Genomic DNA, 20,054 nt, shown 5'->3' on the forward strand with positions numbered 1-20,054 from the left:
ACAGATCACAAAATTTGATTTTAATACCACTTGTACAACAGTGAAAGGGTTAAGATTCACTTTGCCATTCAACCATGGCAGGCATAATGTCTTTTGAGGTTTGGGTAAGATTATGATGCAATAACGCTCTTAAAGTGGAAACTGCTCCTCTGAGACAGTAGATACCTGCTGAGGCCCGCTAAAGCAAACACTGACCTGAGAACAGCGTGCTGTGCTCCAGCTGAAATACCTTTCTGCTGAAAGTGGCGGTGTTGAAAACGATCAGAACATAACAAACTGCACTACGCACGTAGCCGGGTTAATGAAAGCAATAAAAACTGCGAGTATGACTTTCAGATATGCTAATATGTCTCATCTATCTCATGACTCTTAACTAACCGGTATTCCTGTTGAGACACGCAATCAAACAGGTCCCTGGCAGTGAAACGTGGCTCCATAGCAGCAATCTGAAAGCAGAAAGCACATGGGTTAACATAAATTACACAAAGTACAGCCCAACATGCACGTACTGCACAATCACTGCCTTGTTGAAAAAGCTCAAAATGCTGAGGTCAGTAAGAATTTTTTTTTTTAGAAAGATCAATAATGAATAATACTTACTTCAAAGTATATAAGTAAATAATAATACTTATAATTAATACTTTTATTTAACAAGGATGCATTTAACGGATCAAAAGTTACATTAAAGACATATTACAAAAGATTTATATTTCAAAATAAATGCTGCTTCTGTGAACTTTCTAAAGTATCACTGTAAAAATGTTAACTGTTATGACTGACTCCAAACCTTTGAACGGTAGTTTATAAATAAGTAGGTTATAAAGTTATGGTATTACTGTGTATATATACCACCACTCAATGTTTAATGTTTTTTAAAGAAGTATTTCTGCTCAACAAGTCTGCATTTATTTGATCCAAAATACAGCAAAAACAGTAATATTGTAAAATATTTTTATAATTTAAAATATCTGCTTTCTATTTGAATATATTTAAAATTTTATTTATTCCTGTGATTTCAAAGCTCAATTTTTAACATCATTACTCCAGTCACATAATCCTTCAGAAATCATTAAAATATAGAATAATATTCTGATTTGCTAGAATCTTTTGTGACATTATAATATAATATCACTTTTGATCAATTTAAAGCATCCATGCTAACTAAAAGTATTAATTTCTAAAATTTGATAATAGTATAAAAAAGATCACTGATAATAATAATAATAATAAAAATGTTTCTTGAACAGCAAATCAGCATATTAGAATGATTTCTAAAGTATCATGTATCATGTGACTGAAAACTGGAGTAATGATGCTGGAAAATTAGGTATAATCACAGGAATAAATTACATATTAAAATATATTCAAATAGAAAGCAGTTATTTTAAGTATTAAAAATATGTAACAATACTAGTGCTTTTGCTGTATCTTGGATCAAATAAATGCAGGCTTTGTGAGCAGAAGAAAATTCTTTAAAACATTACAAATCTTACTGTTCAAAAACTTTTGACTGATAGTATATATATATCTATATTTTTTATTTATTTTATTTTTAATTGTATGTTACATTGTCATTAATTTCTCAACCTGTTGTTGTTCCATACCATATAACTACAGGTATGACTAGTTAAAAAGTTAAAAAAAATAAAAAAAAATAAATAAATAAATAAATATAAATATAAATATATATATATATATATATATATATATATATATATATATATATATATACATATATATTGTTTATGGCCTTTTTGTTTTTTCTTACCTCACTGGTCTGAATGAAGGAGAGAAGTGACTGTGCATCTTGAACAGTGCTTTCCGCAGATAACAGCCTGTGGGACAGAACACCTTTATCAACCATAATTTTATCTTTACTTTAAATTACTCAAATTTTGCATTCATTTTTATCACTTATAACATATTATAACCCTCCTGTGTATAATATTTGTGGTTAGAATCCTGTGTGTGGTTTTCAAATGCATCAGTGTCCCAGAGCACATCTGTACATCAACCAGAAGTAAAGAGGCAGCTTAGAATTACAATGAATAAATGTATCAGATGAATTTGTGAATCTATCAGACAATCATTTGCAGGGTACTGTTAACTGTTAATGGTAAAAGATCTGAGCTGATCTTTGAACCATCACTGCTGTGCCCCAAGGAGACTGACCCTTTGATAAGTGACCTGTAATTGTGTTTGGACCAGAAAATGTGTAAATTAGTAATCAGTGCATTTACTCATTAACAGTCTTTTTGATGTTAGAAAAGAGGGAAATTTGGTCACAAACACTCTAATTTTAGACAGAGGCTTGAACATGTTGCTGTCATGTTTAAACATGTCTAGAGAGACCGGTTTCAAACACCCTGTGCAGCACGTGAACGATGAGGGAAACAGTAGTTGAATAAAACAACCCAAAACAAAATAAAAGTCTGATTTACTGAGTGGGAAAAGCTGTTTGTGTTCCTTTCACTGCATCATGCCAGACAGACGTTGCTTCCAACAAATGCTAAGTAGGTCACACTACATTTACATACAACTGTATACTTTATATTGCTTAATAAAAATCTATATTTGCACAGATTGTGTTGACAGTGCAATTTCACTGCAACTTCTACTGAGGTCATAGTGCACTGGGTAATATAAACAGGCTCTGTGCCAAAACTATCCATGCAATGTTGCTTGTGTTACACAGCGTTGTGCTGCCTCCGTGTGTAGTGTGAATACTGCAACCTGTTAACATGGCTGTCAAAATGAATATGTGCTGCTTACATGCTACAGATGTGAGATTGCCGACAGAAAATACAATCATACAAACACATTACACCGAGATAGGAGAATAGATGAGAGAAACCAAGAGACTCTAAAACAGACAGCATAGATGCCAAAAGGAGGGAGAGGGAAGGAGGAGAGAAAGAAATGTAGAGTAATTCAAGGGGAAAGATGAAGCAGAGAGCAGAAAGAAAAAGCTATTTCAGCAAGAAAGCCTGAATTATGCATGCTTTTCCTCATTCAGGGGCACAGGAGGACGGAAAAGAATAGCGCTACGCATTTGTGTGCGTGTGTTAGCTCTGATGACTCATCTGTCTGCTTTCTGCACATAAAAATGAGTCTAGCTGTATCCATGGAGACAGAGCCTAATCTCCCTTCAAACCATGTCATCCTGCTTTCTCAGAAACACTAAATTGAAAACAAGAGGAAACTCAAATGCACAACAATGAGATGCAGAAAAAAAGTCTAGAAGAAAAGCAACAAACCTGAAGCTTTGATGAACACTGAGTAACGACCATCACTCAGTGGGGTAATTTGCATGAGTGAATAAGTGCATAGGGTTGATGGGTAACGGTGACATCACTGTCAAACAGATGACCAATATAGTGGAAAGGCATATGGTTATGATCTGGACTTTATTAACTCACACTTCAGTTTGGAATTTTTCTTTTGCATCTTCTCCAAACACAAACAATATAACCATATTCAGTGATAATTAAAGAAAGTCTAGAATAAAATGAACAAGTTTGTGTGCAAATCAATTTTTTTGCACTGATGCATGAGTGTGGCATCTTGTATGAGAACAAAGGAGCATATAATCAATTGGACAACGCAGCACATTTTTGCTTCCTCTCTCTGTCGAACAAAAACCTCACGGCGTTGCACAGAAAACAAATGATTTACTGTGCAAAGTAATAATTCACTTCATGACCTCACTGACTTCTCTGACAACCAGAACTGAGCTATCCGACAACCCAAAAATAAGATCTTTGTACATGCTACCTTACAAAAGTTTAGATTTAGTAGAGATTAGGACCTTCACTAACAATTATTTTGGTAACTGAGTAATCTGTCGATTATTCTGATTATTAATCGCTTACTCTGACAATTATAATTAATCTTTTGTTTCAATGAGGCAATAATAATTAGTTCAACTATCAAAAGCAATTAATCAAGTGGTTTTATCAAACACATCTGCTAAAATACATAATGCAGGGCTCAACACTAAGGATTTTTTCTACTGGCTCGGTCGGGCCAGTGGTTCAAAGCTTTACTTGCCCAATCAAAATTTTTACTGGTCCTGCCACAAAAAAATTAAATAGTTGCTGTTATCTTTTTTTTTTTTTTTTTATTTATGTTATATTTTATTTTAATTAATAAGCTTATATGACACCCAAATATTACATACCAATTAAATTGTACAATTCTCAATTCAAATTTCAAATACCACACCAAAACCTACTAGCCTAACTAAAGTTCAAATATTATTTGTTCGTTCAAAAGTTACTTTATTATTATTAATATTTTATTACAAATGAAAAGATGCTTTCGGGCAAAACAGCAGACAGACTGTAAAGTGAAACTCAGTCTCTGCCAGCAGGTGGCACTTATGGTATAACAATGATACTACGTTTCCTTGGTTATCGTTGTAAACAAGTCAGCGCCATGTAAACTTTTCTTAAAATAGTCAGTTCCCCTCAGAGATACATTTATATAAACCCCCGTTTCAATATTGAGGATAATATTTCCAATACTGCGTGCATTGTGAACTGTGATCTTGCTATGCTGATTTTTTTTCTCTTGGTGTTCGTTTTCAGCATCTCTGGTCTCTGTTAACGTATGTTTAAAGAAATGGTAATATTTCCACACACATGACATTTTGAAAAATGATTGCATGCAGTTTGTGTGCAAGCCCGGAACAGAGATCGGTTAAAATATATTCGGTCAATCGGTGCAACTATACTCCACTGTATAAACTAAGTATGGGTTGATCATTGTTAAAGCTACAAAACTAGATGAGTATTTTGACATACTTTTGTAGGCTATTTGTCCATCACAGGCACATCTCTCTGTGATCGCTTAAAATTTTAAATTAAAAAGGCTTGATAACTTGATAAGACAATGATAAACAAACATTTAATTCAAATGCCCACTTAACCTTTAATATTTGGCCATTTCTTTATGATAGAAAAGCTACAGCCACTGTAATTTCTTGAATATGTTGATATCAAAACGTGTAAACTTAGAGTAAGGGTTTAAACTTTTAGTTTGAAATTGCGATGAAGAGTCAGCATATTGAGAAAGATATCTCTTGTGTTTGCGTAGGTTTATAAATAATTTACCTTACAAATCTGATGAAATAGCGCATGTTGCGTTCCCAGATGAACGACATAATAAACCCAAACTCACACCAACATGCAGAGGAGCAGTTTGAGACTCTCCATACATATAAATGGTAACAGTTTGTTGAGCAGCATTTACTGTGAACGGAGCTGCTCTGAGACGCACATACTTAAACTACACACACGTTAATAATTAAAGCGCATATATTAAACCTGCATTGCATATGTTTATTTAATTAAATTGCAGCGTTATCTTAATAGCATGATGCTTTATTATGATTTTTAAATGGGTTTAATATGTGGAATGCGCCACTTCTGGTATTTTGCCAAATACTTGACAAAGGCAAAAAACAATCAAGAATTTTTTAAAATGGAATACTCGAATAGAATCAAGGAATCGTTGCAGCCCTATTAGAGACCTTATTTTTTATTAGTGAATTATATATCTATCAAGAGGCTGTGAATGATACAAGCAGGATGTTTAGTATGCCAGTAAAGCATGCTATTACACTGCAACATAAATAGCTGTCTCTGTGTAACTACAGCTATGACACGCTCCACGGTTTCTGCTCGCGAGATGCAGAGATCTTAATTTAGAGGAAAAATTGCCATGTCATAGTAAAATCTGTCTGCGTACAGCTATGAGCCGTATAAGCTGCAGGAATGCTGAGCAACGGAAGTGAGTCACAGAGACACACTCACACAGGATTAAGGGTGGGTTTGATAATGAGTATGCGCTTACGATTATGAGGATAAAGACTGCCGCCCCCACTCCCCATGTGTGACACACACCCACCTCTGTCCTCTACATGCTCAGGTGACTAAGGACACACACAGAGCAAATTCTGTTTGGAGGCACATGATTGGAATGGTAATAGGTTAATAGATGCTTCTAGGACTGCACAGTTGTGAATGTGTGTGTGTGAGTGTGTGTATGTGTGATTAGTAGCATGTGTGTACCTCTGAAGGGCCTCCAGTAGCTGTTTCAGTGCAGTGGAAAGCCTTTGCAGGCAGGAGAGGGCTTCCTGAGGTGGGGGTGAGGTAGATTGCTGGCTGGGCTCAGTGGTTCCTGGAGTATAGTGGAGCGCTGAGAACAAAGCCGAACTGAAGAGAAAGAAACAAACGGAAATAAACATCAAAACACACCTGTGAAACAACACTGTAATGCAGTGAAATTTTTGTTTTGTTTGTTGTAATAATATTTTATAGGGCCCTATGATTTCTGTGATGCGGAATCATGGAATCCAGTCATAAAAATGCAAGAATGGTATAACGTGGAATGTCATGGAATTTGGCCATTTTTGGATGGATAAATCAGAATTACACTTAAACCAAAACATGATCTAGTGTCTGTAAGTGGCAAAACTCTATTTAAATGTGAATCCTGCATATTCTGCGTTTCTCTTTGTAAATGAATGGCGCATATGTGCAGTTAAGTTTACTACACACATATGTGTGATGCTTGCAGTGTTTTCAGCCTCTGCCACTTCAGTATATATCAGTACATGAACACATTAACACAATGTATCTCTACGACTCTAGGACTATCCCAGCCGAGAAATAAGGGTCTAACAAAACGATGGTAAAATATTTATATATATTTATATCTGTACATTTTTGTTCTGGAATTAAACTTCTCCTTTAATTAACTTTTTACAGTTCTTTTGAGAAAAACTACCATCATATCATATAGCACAAACAGAAACTTAAAGGTCTTCATAGCTACATGTCAAAAAAATAAAAAATAAAAAATTAGTTTAACTTGAAGAAACTATGACACAAATATATTACGTAATGTAATAATAGAATTATTACAAAAAATGTAATTTTTGTTAAAGTATTCGTAAACTGCTGCTATATTGTGTAAGTTTCATGATTTCAATCAATTAGAAATGTTTTTTAATTAATAAAATTATAACCGTTAAAAGTGAGTCTAGAAAAAATTAAACAGAAAAGAATTCAGAAAAATTCAAATGGAAAAAAAACAGAATTTGGGAAAAAATAAATCTGATTTCATAGAGCCCCAGTTTTAGCAGAGAATGTCTATGAAACCTGCACTGAATAAAAAACACAAAGCAAAACAAAACAAAAAATTTAATTTTTTTGAAAGACGTCAAGGAAGTTTTAAAAATACAGTAAAAAACTGTAATATTGTGAAAAGTTATTACAATTTAAAACAACAGCTGTCTATTTTAATAGATTCTTAAAATGTAGTTTATTCCTGTGATGGCAAAGCTGAATTTTCAGCAGATATTAATCCAGTCTCCAGTGTCACAGGATCCTTCAGAAATCATTCTAATATGCTGATTTGGTGTGCCAAAAACAAGTTTAATTAATACTGAAAACAGCTGTGCTGCTTTATATTTTTGTGAAAACCACAATAAAAAAAAATCTGGATATTTTTGATGAATAGATAGTTCAAAAGAACAGCATTTATTTTTAAAACATACAAATATTTTTGTATTTTGTAAAACTGACAACTTTAATCCATTTAAAGCATCCTTCCTAAATATGTTTATATTTCCAAATAGAATTAAAAAACCTTTTGAACGGTAATGTGTGTTGAGAAATAAATACACTTCTGTCTTTGTCACTGAGTCTGTCACCTAATCTGACACACGTTGTTCCAGATGCTCTCAAATAACGCCCAAACTTCCTGATGGGATGTCCGAGGAGGTGGAGTTCCATCCTCCTCTATCTCTGTCATCAGAGAGTCCTCATGATCATTGTCATCACGCTCTACTGGAGCTTTCGGAGACTGTCACACACACACACACAATTCATGAGTAATTGGAATGAAACAATTATGCACTGTTGTATCATAATAAGACCGACCTGTAGTCTTTGCTGCAGCATATGAAGCGTAGAAAGAGCTTGAACTACATGACCGTTGTACTGAGATCTCCCAGCCAGTGCTGACAGCAGCTCTGCTGCCAATCTCACAGCTCTGAGAACAGATCTGTGCTCGACTGACCTGTCTACAGACACGACACAACATAATATAACTGAGGTTAGATAGACAGATAGACAGACAGATAGATAGATAGATAGATAGATAGATAGATAGATAGATAGATAGATAGAACACATGACCATCTGCAATGGAGTTCAGACATATTTCTACTGTGTCACGACATATTTCATCCATTCCTATTACTGGGTGCGTTTATGATCTTTTTACAGTGCCCTCCACTAATATTGGCACCCTTGGTAAATATGAGCAAAGACGGCTATGAAAATAAATCTGCTTTGTTTATCTTTTTGATCCTACATTAAAAAAATAAAAAATAAAAATCATAAAATGCTAACCTTTCATTGAAGTAAAACAATTAAAAGTGGAGGGGAAACTTACGTTATAAAATAAATGTTTTTCTCCAATGCATGGTGGGGACAATTATTGGCAACCTTAGAAATTATAATGAGTAAAATATCTCTGAAGTATATTCCCATTCATATTTGCATTTATTTAGCACACTAGAATGACTAGGAGTATGATATTGTCCAGCCATGACTTCCTGATTCACAGGAATATATATATGAGGAGCACAAAGGCCAAATTCACTTAATCATCCATCACAAGGAATTAAACCAAATAATATAGTTCTGATGTGCAGAAAAAGATTGCTGAGCTTCACAAAATAGAAAGTGGCTATAGGACAAAAGCTAAAGCATTGAAAATCCCAATTTCCATCATTAGGACAATAATTAAAAAGTTCCAATTAACTAAAGATGTTACACATCTACCTGGAAAAGGATGTGTGTCTATATCGTCCTAATGCATGGTGAGGAGAAGAGTTTAAGTGTCCAAAGACTTTCTAAGGATCACAGCGGGAGAATTGCAGAGATTAGTTGAAGAGTCTTGGGGTCAAAACAGCCCCTACATCACCACATGTTGTTCAGGAGGGTTTTAAGAAAAATCCTCCTTGCTCATCCAAAAACAAACTCCAGCATATTCAGTTGTCAGACACAAGTGGAACTTTAAACGGGACTGGCTTCTGTGGTCAGATGAAACTAAAAAAAAAAAAAAAAGCTTTCCGGCAGCAAACCCACCAGATGTGTTTGCTACAAAAAGCACCCCATGCCCACGGTTAAATATACTGCTGCATCGTTAATGTTGTGGGCTAATTTTCCTGCCAGAGGTCCTGGACATCTTGTTCAGATACATGGTATCACGGATTCTAGAAAATACCAACAGATAAAAAAATCTAAATCTGACTGCATCTGTTAGAATTTCTACAATGAGCTGTGGTGGATCTTTCATCAGGACAATGATCCAAATCAAACATCAAAATCAACACAAAAATGTGTCACTGAGCATAAAATGAAGCTTCTGCCATGGAGCTGCCTGACCTGAACCCTATAGAAAATGCGTGAGGTGAACTAAAGAGAAGAAGCACCAGCATGGACCTGGGAAACTGAATGATCTGAAGAGTTTCTGTATGAAGGAATGGTCTCTGATCTCTTGTCAGGTGTTCTCCAAACTCTTCAGACATTAAAGGAGAAAACTAAGAGCTGTTATCTTGAATAAAGGATGTCGCTACTTCATAATGAGATTTTCCCCCTGCTTTCCATTGTTTTACTTCAATGATAGGTTAGAATTTTGTGAATTTTTTGAATGAAAGATTAAAAGGATAAACAATGCAGATTTATTTCCACAGCCACCTTCACTCAAATTTACCAAGGGCACTGTATCTCCTCAATTTCTGGAGTCACGAGGCCCTGATAACCCGTGGTCACTTTGAAGAATGGAAGGGAGGAGAGGAGCTTAAAAATGACAGAAGTGGGCAGAATACAAAGGTTAACAAATGCATTCACAGCTCTAAGTGGGAGAGACACCCATTTTTAAAGGGTCATCGCCTCTTGGACACATGCCACTAACCCACTAGCATGAAAGAACACACAAAATGAGTGAAGGACACTCCCTCGACTCCATAAAGTGCAGTAAATCACATTTAGGCGAGAACAGGAGGGCCCTGGTATTTTTCCACCCCTCTACTCCTGCACAAACTCCCTTCCTCCCCTCTGCCGGACCGGGCTTATGGCCAAAGGCAGCAGAGAAGAAAGGCAAAGTCATACTCCTGCTGCAGTGATTGGCAGAATGAGGTCAAACTCATAAATCCACACGCAACGTGAGAACAGAGTATGTGTAAGTGTGGATCAAAACCGCAAACTCAGAGATGCACATACACACACAAACAAACACACAAACACCAATTATACTGTTTTTTAGTTGGAACTTTTAAAGGAATAGTTCACCCAAAAATGAATTCTGTCATCATTTAATCATTAGTACTTTTTTAGTCACTGGGGACGAGCAACCGTTTGGCTACCTACATTGTTCAAAATATATTTGTTGTATTCAGGTTTGCAGCAACTTCAGGGGGAGTAAATGATGACAGAATTTTCATTTTTGGGTGAACTTTTCCCTAAATGACATAATGAGCAACTGAAGGACATACAAACAGCCAGTAGGGGGAGCAGGTAGAGCGGCAAGCATTTTTGTCCTTTCTTATATGTGACCCTGGACCGCAAAACCAGTCACAAGGGTCAATTTTATTGAAACTGAGCTGAGCTGAATAAGTTTGTTAGAATAGGACAATATTTGGCTGAGATACAACTATTTGAAAATCTTGAATCTGAGGGTGCAAAAAATAAATAAATAAATAAATAACTTATATATATATATATATATATATATATAGAATATCGCCTTTAAAGTTGTCTAAATTAAGTTCTTAGCAATGCATATTACTAATCAAAAATTATTTTTTGACATATTTATGGTAGGAAATTTACAAAATATCTTAAATGGAACCTGACCTTTACTTAATATCCTTTTTTGGCATAAAAGAAAAATCAATAATATTGACCCATACTATGTTTGGCTATTGCTACAAATACACCCTTGCTACTTAAGACTGGTTCTGTGGTCCAGGGTCACATATTAAGATTAGCCATGTTTATGTGAGGCATGATTACTTATACATGTTCAGTTTGAGGAAATAGAGAAATAGAATCGAATAGAATCGAACAGAATTTTAACGATATAATCGCATCCTAATGGAATTACTGTAACAACAAGGTGACAATTCAGAGATTTTGAGATTCTACAATTCAGAGACTTTACTGTAGTCTTCAGTGTCACATGATCCTTCAGAAATCATTTTAATATGTGACCCTGGACCACAAAACCAGTCATAAGGGTAAATTTTTTGAAATTGAGATTTATACATCATCTGAAAGTGAAATAAATAAGCTTTCCATTTTCAATTTCCACTGATTGTATGGTTTGTTAGGATAGGACAATATTTGGCTGAGATACAACTATTTGAAAATGAGGAGTCTGAGGGTACAAAAAAAAAAAAAAAAAAAAATCAAAATATTGAGAAAATTGCCTTTAAAGTTGTCCAAATGAAGTTCTTAGCAATGCATATTACTAATCAAAAATTAAATTTTGATATATTTCCGGTAGGAAGTATATCTTCATGGAACATGAACTTTACTTAATATCCTAATGATTTTTAGCATATAATAATTTTGAACCATACAATGTATTGTTGGGTATGCTACCAATTTTTTTGTTTGTTTTTGAAAACTATGATAATTTTAGGATTTTTTTAGGATTGTTTGTTTAATAGAAAGTTACATTATAAATGTTTTTACTGTCACATTCAATCAATTTAACGCATCCTTGCTAACTAAAAGTAATGCGTCTTAAAAAATAAAATGGACTGACCCTGAAAGTTTGAATGGTAGAACAGAATTCTTGAATAGAATATATAATATAAATTTTTAATGGAATAGAACAAGACACACCAAAATTCTGAAGTAAAAAAGTAAGATTCTAATTTAGAGCAAAAAAAAAATTAATTTATTATAGTGAGAGGTACCAGACTACAGTAGTGAGACATACGCACCTGAACAGAGACAGTCACTCAGCATCTCCACACAGCTGAGCAGGCTCCTCTTAATAATGCTTCCGAACACAGCAATCCAGTGCTTTTTAAAACACCTGAGCAGCCCCTCCAGATTCCACGGAGGCTTCACGTACACTATCTGCACACACAAACAGATAAGGTCACAGAAAATGGACCCTACAGCGAATCAGATGACTCATACTTTAGATGTGACTAATGCATTTAGATGAATGAAGAGCAGCTTTTAATTTAAACTTCATAAAATATTAACAGATGAATAGATCAGTGAAGTGAATGCTGTGGTACCTCAGTCCAAAGTTCTCCGTAAGCCACCTTCATCTCTTCCTCTAGCACTTCAGACAGCGCCCCCTGTAGGCAGGACTCCAGCAAAGACACGCACTCGCTCAGCTGTCGTTCCTCCACTGCATCACTGCGTTTATTCTTTTGTGATTTTTCCTCCCCTGCTTTGTTCGCAAACGGAGGTGGCAACAAAATGACTTTACATTTACATTCAAGAAAACACTACTAATGAAGCAAAAACAGTGACATTGATAACAGCAACTGACCTTTCTCTACAGGTCCGGCTGGGGGTGGAACAGCGTGTTGAACACTAATGTAGTTTAGAATTGTAGATCTGGTTCCCTGCACCTCTTTTACCAAATCTACTTTACTTAAGGCATTCACCCCACTGAGCAGAGCCTTGCTGCACAAGTTCTTATCATCGCTACAAAAAGAAACCAGAGAGAGAGAAGACATATTTGAGCAGCAGGAAGTCATGCCCTTTACCTTCAATATCAACATCCTTCAGGGTGACACTAATGGCTGAAATATAATCATTAAATCAGATCATCTTCATTCATAAAGCAAACACATGGCCACCTTGCATTTCATTAGCCATGTCAAATGACAAGACGTATCAAACAAACGGAAATGTCCTTAATGTCCCGCAGACATGCCTAGAGGTGAAACAGAGGTATGCTTGTACTCACGTGCAAAGAACTAGAGTTCCCTCTGTGTACAGAGCCTGGTACTGCAGACAGCACTCCAGCACTCTATCATCATTATTATTCACAACACTAGGTCCACCTAAAGGAGACAAAAGCCAAGAGACAATGGCTAAATTCCATCCTTAGTATGCACAGTACTATAGCAGATTAAAAGTGGTGCAACTATGTCAAAGGTGTCTGGGTGGCATAATGTTCCCAGTGGATTTTTTTAAGTATGCATGAATGCTTTTAGAGCTAATATTGACCATAATCCCCTACGCTATGGAAGAGCTTGAGTTTTAGTATTTTTGATGTAGGTGTCTATATAACAGAGTGGTCTTTATCCACTTTGGAACTGCAGGTGTGATCTTATCATTTAATATTTGTGACCCTGGACCACAAAACCATCATAAGTAGCATGGATATATTTGTAGCAATAGCCAACAATACATTGTATGGGGAAAAATTATAAATTTTTCTTTAATGACAAAAATCATTAGAATATAAAGATCATGTTCCATGAAAATATTTTGTAAATGTCCTATCGTAAACATACGAAAACTTAATTTTTAATTAAGTGATTTTCTCAATTTTTTTTTTTTTTTTTGCACGCTCAGATTTCAGATTTTTAAATAGTTGTATCTCGGCCAAATATTGTCCTATCGTAAATATATCAAAACTTAATTTTTGATTAGTAATATGCATTGCTAAGAACTTCATTTGGACAATTTTAAAGGCGATTTTCTAAATATTTTGATTTTAGATTTTCAAATAGTTGTATCTCAGCCAAATATTGTCCTATCCTAACAACTACACATCATTGGAAAGCTTACTTATTCACCTTTCAGATGATGTATAAATCTCAGTTACAAAAAATTGACCCTTATGTCTGGTTTTGTGGTCCATTTTTAAAATAATGAAATCAGAGCACACAAATATTACATGCCCCTTGACAAACTGTGCTTCTTTTTATCTTGAAAATTTAATACACAGTACATAACAAATACACATATAACAAATAATAAACTATAAAGCATCTCAGGATAAGAATTACTCACCGACAGCTTGGGAGGCCTGCTGCATTGACTGGCCCACAAGTCTGGGCTCCTGATTCTTCAGGCAGGTATAAATGTAGTGGACAGCTGGCCTGGCTTTGTCTTCCACCTTGCTGGAGAGTTTACCACTCTTTAGATAGTCCAACTCCTGCAGCACCACCCACGGGATGAGCAAAGTGGGAAACCCCAGCGCTGTGAAGAGGGTGTTCAGAGTTCAAAGCTGCACCCATATAATTCTTAAAATGCTTTAAAGTTAAAAAGACTTTTTCTTACCACCGAGACCATGTGACCTAATCTTCTTCACAAACTCCAAGTGGCTGAGCAGCACATTGGTATCCAGAACAATAAGGAGGGCCTGTTTATGTTGATCTTCATGTGTACGAGTAGAACACACACAGACACAAAGTACAATGCATCAAGATTCATATAAAACAACTTTTACATCAAGTTGCATATTTTGTTGGACATTACTAACTTAAAGGGATAATTCACCCAAAAATGAAAATTCTGTTATTTATTACTCACCCTCATGTCGTTCCAAACCCGTCAGACCTATGTTTATCTTCGTAACACAAATTAAGATATTTTTGATGAATTTCAAGAGCTTTCTGACCCTGCATAGACAGCGACGGAATTGACACGTTCAAGGCCCGGAAAGGTATTAAGAACATTGTCAAAATAGTCCATGTGACATAAGTGGTTCAACCATAACGTTATGAAGCTACTTTATGAGAATACTTTTTGTGTGCAAAAACAAAAAATTACTTTAATTTTCAACAATTTCTACTCTTCTGTGTCAGTCTTCAATGCGCATTCACAATAGGGTGACCGCCCATCCTGCTTTGCGTTGTACCGCACAGCATTTCCCTTCCATGTCCCGCACGTTGCATATTGAGAAAATGTCCCGCATTTTCATCAGTCTGTCAGTTTTTAATTGTCATACTAAGAAAATGTACATACGATCATTTGCCTTTTTAAGAACGCTTTCATCATCTGAAAATTCTAGTTAAAAAAAGGCTGGTCAATAAAATATCTTAATTTGTGTTCTGAAGATGAACGAAGGTCTTACATGTTTAGAACGACAGGAGGAACAACATGACAAAACTTTTGAGTGAACTATTCCTTTAAGGCCCGTACACCAAGGATGATAATAATAACAATAAAGATAGCATTTTAAATCGCTCTAAAAGTAAATAAATAGCACAGTGTACACCACATCTACAACGATAATAGCACAGAGAAATTATAATGTTGGAATCACTTTCACCATGATTGTTTTCAAGCTGAACTAAATAACACTGACATCCAATCAGAATCCATCCTGCTTTAAAAAGCTGGGGCATTTAGTGGCAAGACTGTTATTGTTCTAGTTATCCTTCTTGTGTAAACGGGCCCTTAGCCATTCCAGTAAAGTTATTTTTATAAAAAGTTCGTAGGTGGCTTTACTTAGCATTGTGCCGGCACCCTCTTCTGGAGGGTCAATGTCCATGCAGGTGAGCTCTCCACAGTTTTCTATCAAGTTCACCTCCAGCCGCCTCTCAGAGCGTGCCAGATGAAGCTCCTCCACCAGCTCCATCTAAACAATGAACAAAACAGAATGAGAATCAAAGAAACACTTCAAGACTTCATTCTAAAATTAGAGGCATGTTGTTTACTTCATGGTCGCAGTCAAAGGTCTCTGCAGGATCCTGAGAAGTTACCTGAAATCATGCAAAACAAACATTAGAAATATGTTACAATTCAGTAGCACTAATAATGTGTCAGTCATTTCCTCTTAAATACAGTCTAAAATTGATATTCTCTTTTTTTGTTGTCTTAAATGCCATGAGGACTATTGGATAATATTAACCAGTTCTCGAATAGCTTTTTAGCCACTGTTTTAGTGAACTCTCATACAGATCTGACTGCACTCTAATTTAGAACTGCAGTGCAAATTTTTAATAGAGAGTTAAATGTTTTATTTAAAAGCGAGCTAATGAAAGTGTTCAAAGAACATGGAAGTATGGAAATACTTACACTCTAAAATATGCTTATGTTGCAATCTGAAATGTTGAAATGTATTGTGCAGCCATAGAGGGAAATGGAACAAATGTATGCTACAACTAGTCTGTCTTATGATTTAATCTAGTCGGGAAGTGACTAACGATGGGGATGCTTACAAGGAAAGTTGAGTGCAAACAATCAAATTGAAGAAAAAAACTCTTGCTATTTCTATGCATTTCTTAAAATATAAATATGTGTATAATCTTTTGTTTGGATATTTTTCAGTGACTATAAAGACAAGCAGCCTACAACAGAATGTTGGTCTGGTGAATGCACGACCACTTGCAGGCGGGTGTTTTAAAATCACCACTGAAAAGTGGAGCCATTAATTTACAAATCAGCAAATCAGTTAACAACTCATTCCATAAAAGAAACATCTTGCACCACTGATTCAGATGAAGTTGGTCCAAACGCAAGACACTTACATGTTGTACCTTGCAAGAAGTATTGCTTGGTGTTGTGACCTCTCTTGTTTTGTCAGTTCGTGCCTGCTGGACTTGGTGAGATACAGACATAAGATTTGACGAGTAAAGAGGAGAGGGTTTATGAGAGGTTTGAACAGAATCCTCTTGAAGCTTCTGTCCTTGCTGCTGGGAGATGAGAAAGTTGTGTTTAGATGGAGAGGAGCCAGGGAAAGAAGGCTGAGTGGTACTTTGAGTCCTGCTAGCTGAAGAATTCACATTGCACACATCTGTGTTTGCCCCAGCTTTAACAGCACTGGCCTTCTTATGGATCTTGAAACTGACATTTGGTGTGGGACCACCAAAGGACAGCCTTTTTTCTCCTAAGATTACACCAGGGACAACACCCAGATGTACTTGCTTTTGCTTTTTGGGTGAAATATCGTCTAATTTCAGTTTAGATGCAGAGTCTACATGTTTCACTACTGCCAAAACTTCTTTGGAGTTGTCTTGAGAACTCTGTGCACCAACATCATGGTAGATCTTATTGGATCTCCTGGCCACCAACGACTTTCTCATTTCCTTCTGAACTTTAGAATGAGACTCTGCATGTGGAGCATTGATTATGTCTTTGATGTGTTTTTGCTCAAGTTCAGCATGAAGCTCTGGTGACAACCGCCTTTTCATGAACTTCCTCCTTTTCTCTTGGAGTTTTTCAGGAGAAAAATCATCCTTTGCAGGTGTCCGCCTGGGATGCTCCGCTGTGGATCTCCTCGACACCAGCTCCTGTCTCTTTTTCTCCAACTCTTTTGAAGAAGGCAGGTTTGTTGCAGCATGCCTGCTGGAGCTGCTCCCTGAGATATGAAGACTTGCATTTTCATGCTTCCTCTTAGGACTCGCTTGCTGCTTCTCATCTGTGGCAGGTGACTTGAAAACTGGCCTGGATTTCTCTGTTGCTTGGCTTTCCTGGGATCTTTCTCCCCTGCTCTTGCTGTCTCTAACTTCTGTTTTTTTTACTTTTATTTCAGAATCTCTTGATGTTAAGTTGGTGGCCCTCCTCTCCTTAGCTTTGTCAGAACTGCAAAGCATTAGAAAAAGAAACCAGTGGTAAGTTTTATTGAATAGATAACACTTACAATAACTTTGGTCAGAAAACAGTAATTAAGGAAAAATTAAATAGGATTTACTGCCTATATTTTCTTTCTTTTACAGTTATCTAAAAGAACACTCTTAGTTCTCAGAGAGTTTGTTAGCTTTAATGTGTAGTTCACAAAGCTGAAGCAGGGTAAGAGGTTCTAACCACAATAAAGTAAGAAACCCTGTAAGCAAGACAGTTGAGGACAGAAGTGTTTTTTGTTTGTTTGTTTAGTGATAGTTTTTCATGAGTCCCTTGTTTGTGCTGAACAATTAAACTGTCCACTGTTTTTCAGAAAAATCTTGAGTGGCAAGTGAAAGAGACTTTTACTTGCCTGAAGGGACAAGTTGGGTAATTAAAACGAAAATAGTAAACAGAAAATAGTAAATAGTAAATAAAAATAGTTCTCATTTTAATTAATGTATTGATGGTAACAAGGTCGAGCTAGTTGAGGCTCATACAAGACTCATGGAGAAATCAAAATAAGGGTGCACTTCATAAGTGTTTTTATATTTACAATAGCTTTATAATATGATATAGCTGAGCAACAGCACAATTATAAGCTTGGTTGCAAATGTGACATTGATTTTATAAAACAGTTAAACAAACAAATATTAAAGATAATATTAAGTGACTTACATTTTAGACGTAATATTGACTGTTTTTGCTCTATTTCACCAACGAAACATTATTTATGCAGTTGTAATATTGAAATGTAAATGCATTTATGAGCTTCCAATGTGATTAACATACAAACAAGAATTAAATGCCACTTCAGATGCAGCTTCTGTGTTTCCTCTACAGTGAAAAGATGGATTTTGTTGATAATGATTTCGTTTGATTGGTAACAGCCCTATTATAGTGTTTTAATATTTATTGATCATTTAAGAATTTGACATGAAAGATGATGCATAGATTTAATAAGGAACAAATCAGACCCTTATAAAAGAAATCTGATTTAAGAGCTCACAAACACTGATGAGAATATTGCTTCAGAATAAATTACATTTACACAATGAATGAATGAATGAATTAATTAATTAATTAATTAATACATCCAAATAACCTTTTTATTTGGAATGACTGATGCACATGACCTAGCTTAATGTAGAGCCCAGACGTATCTTTTTTATTAAGGCAAATTTAAAAATTCTCAGATACAGATGACAGGGTGTCAGTTGTATACAATATAGATTCTAATTAACATATATTTAGTGTCCTGAGACCTACCTTACATGCTGATGATGATGTTTGTGTTTTCTTTTCGGGCTGCTGAATCTCTTTGTGTCTGTCGTCTGTAACCAAACAAAACATTCAGTCTTTTACCAAACACTTTTTTCCAATGTGATTAACATACAAACAAGAATTAATATAAATAAATTAATTCATATTCGGTAATACAAATCACCTTCTTCTCATCCTCACGTGAAGAGTTTGATGAGATTCTTTCCTCCTTCTTGTGTTTCTTCTTTTTTGATTTCTTGCTTGACATCCTCAATACCCTATGACAGAACATAATATTTTTCAGTTTTAAATAATTCAGAAATACAGTATCTATTACAAGACATCCACAGGTTGGTTGTTCATTACATTTTAAATTCATTATTAAAAAAAAATAAATGAATAAAGCTAAATAGATATGATAAAACCCCCCAAACTAATAATAGGACATAACAAAATGACTAAAACTATCATAGTAAATAGAAAATGCTAAAATATCATTAAAAGGCAGAAATTTATAACGCATAACGCATAACGCAAACTAACAGGAAAACAATATGGGAAGGTTAGGACGTCTAGCTTTAGATTTTAAAATAAACATACAGATTTTTGCTACAGTAATAACTTCATTGACATAGTATTTTTCATACAAAAAAATGTAGTACCTTAGAGAGCCTTTCTAGTAAGAACTAAGTACAAGGAAAACAGTTTTTCTCCCAAGAGCTGCATATCAGCAAATCCCAGACAGAAATCCAGTTCATCCTTGAGGAACAGATAACGCCAGTGTAAACCAACTGAACTGAAAAAACACAATTAAATCTCGTCAGTGAATATGTGTGAACTTTAAGTCATACAGAAATACACTTGTGACACAAACGCCAACCGAATATTTACATTACAGCACATTTATTCCTAACCTTCCTAAATGTTTACAACTTAAAATCTTACAAAACTGATGGAATTCGAGACTCTTAATTATTATTAAGTTCTAATTTTACTTTCTACAGCTTCGGTGTGAAAGACATTCACCTACCACAAGCAGAAGAAATGTTGTTAAATACGACGTTGAATGACAGAAAGAGAAAAATATTCTGAAGCAATGAGAGCTGTTCACTTCACCACTTGCACTGCAGTTGCCTGAGTTGAATTCACTTCCGCTTTTTTAGTTCGCGTAGTTTAAGA

General features: G+C 35.3%; 1 protein-coding gene across 6 annotated transcripts in view; it reads right to left on the bottom strand.

The window, feature by feature from the left end:
* swt1 (SWT1 RNA endoribonuclease homolog) overlaps nucleotides 1–20,029 on the bottom strand; it is a 28,357-nt gene extending 8,328 nt beyond the window's left edge. Inside the window, exons 1-18 of one of the 6 annotated variants that reach the window (XM_051138893.1) lie at nucleotides 19,906–20,029; nucleotides 19,538–19,671; nucleotides 19,060–19,153; nucleotides 18,887–18,946; nucleotides 16,541–17,594; nucleotides 15,728–15,772; nucleotides 15,519–15,648; nucleotides 14,346–14,441; nucleotides 14,076–14,264; nucleotides 13,021–13,117; nucleotides 12,598–12,755; nucleotides 12,338–12,495; nucleotides 12,032–12,170; nucleotides 7,950–8,092; nucleotides 7,721–7,872; nucleotides 6,075–6,218; nucleotides 1,769–1,835; nucleotides 379–446 (exon numbers count right to left, since the gene is read on the bottom strand). In XM_051138893.1, the coding sequence (XP_050994850.1) occupies nucleotides 379–446; nucleotides 1,769–1,835; nucleotides 6,075–6,218; nucleotides 7,721–7,872; nucleotides 7,950–8,092; nucleotides 12,032–12,170; nucleotides 12,338–12,495; nucleotides 12,598–12,755; nucleotides 13,021–13,117; nucleotides 14,076–14,264; nucleotides 14,346–14,441; nucleotides 15,519–15,648; nucleotides 15,728–15,772; nucleotides 16,541–17,594; nucleotides 18,887–18,946; nucleotides 19,060–19,070 (2,711 nt within the window). In that variant the 5' untranslated portion in view covers nucleotides 19,071–19,153; nucleotides 19,538–19,671; nucleotides 19,906–20,029. Of the gene's footprint in view, nucleotides 1–378; nucleotides 447–1,768; nucleotides 1,836–6,074; nucleotides 6,219–7,720; nucleotides 7,873–7,949; nucleotides 8,093–12,031; nucleotides 12,171–12,337; nucleotides 12,496–12,597; nucleotides 12,756–13,020; nucleotides 13,118–14,075; nucleotides 14,265–14,345; nucleotides 14,442–15,518; nucleotides 15,649–15,727; nucleotides 15,773–16,540; nucleotides 17,595–18,881; nucleotides 18,947–19,059; nucleotides 19,154–19,537; nucleotides 19,672–19,905 lie in introns of all 6 variants that reach the window. The other 5 variants (XM_051138892.1, XM_051138889.1, XM_051138891.1 and 2 more) reach the window with 5 other exon arrangements.
* Nucleotides 20,030–20,054: the final 25 nt, after the last annotated feature.

Source organism: Labeo rohita, chromosome 20 (genome assembly GCF_022985175.1).
Source record: "Labeo rohita strain BAU-BD-2019 chromosome 20, IGBB_LRoh.1.0, whole genome shotgun sequence".
Lineage (NCBI taxonomy): Eukaryota > Metazoa > Chordata > Actinopteri > Cypriniformes > Cyprinidae > Labeo > Labeo rohita.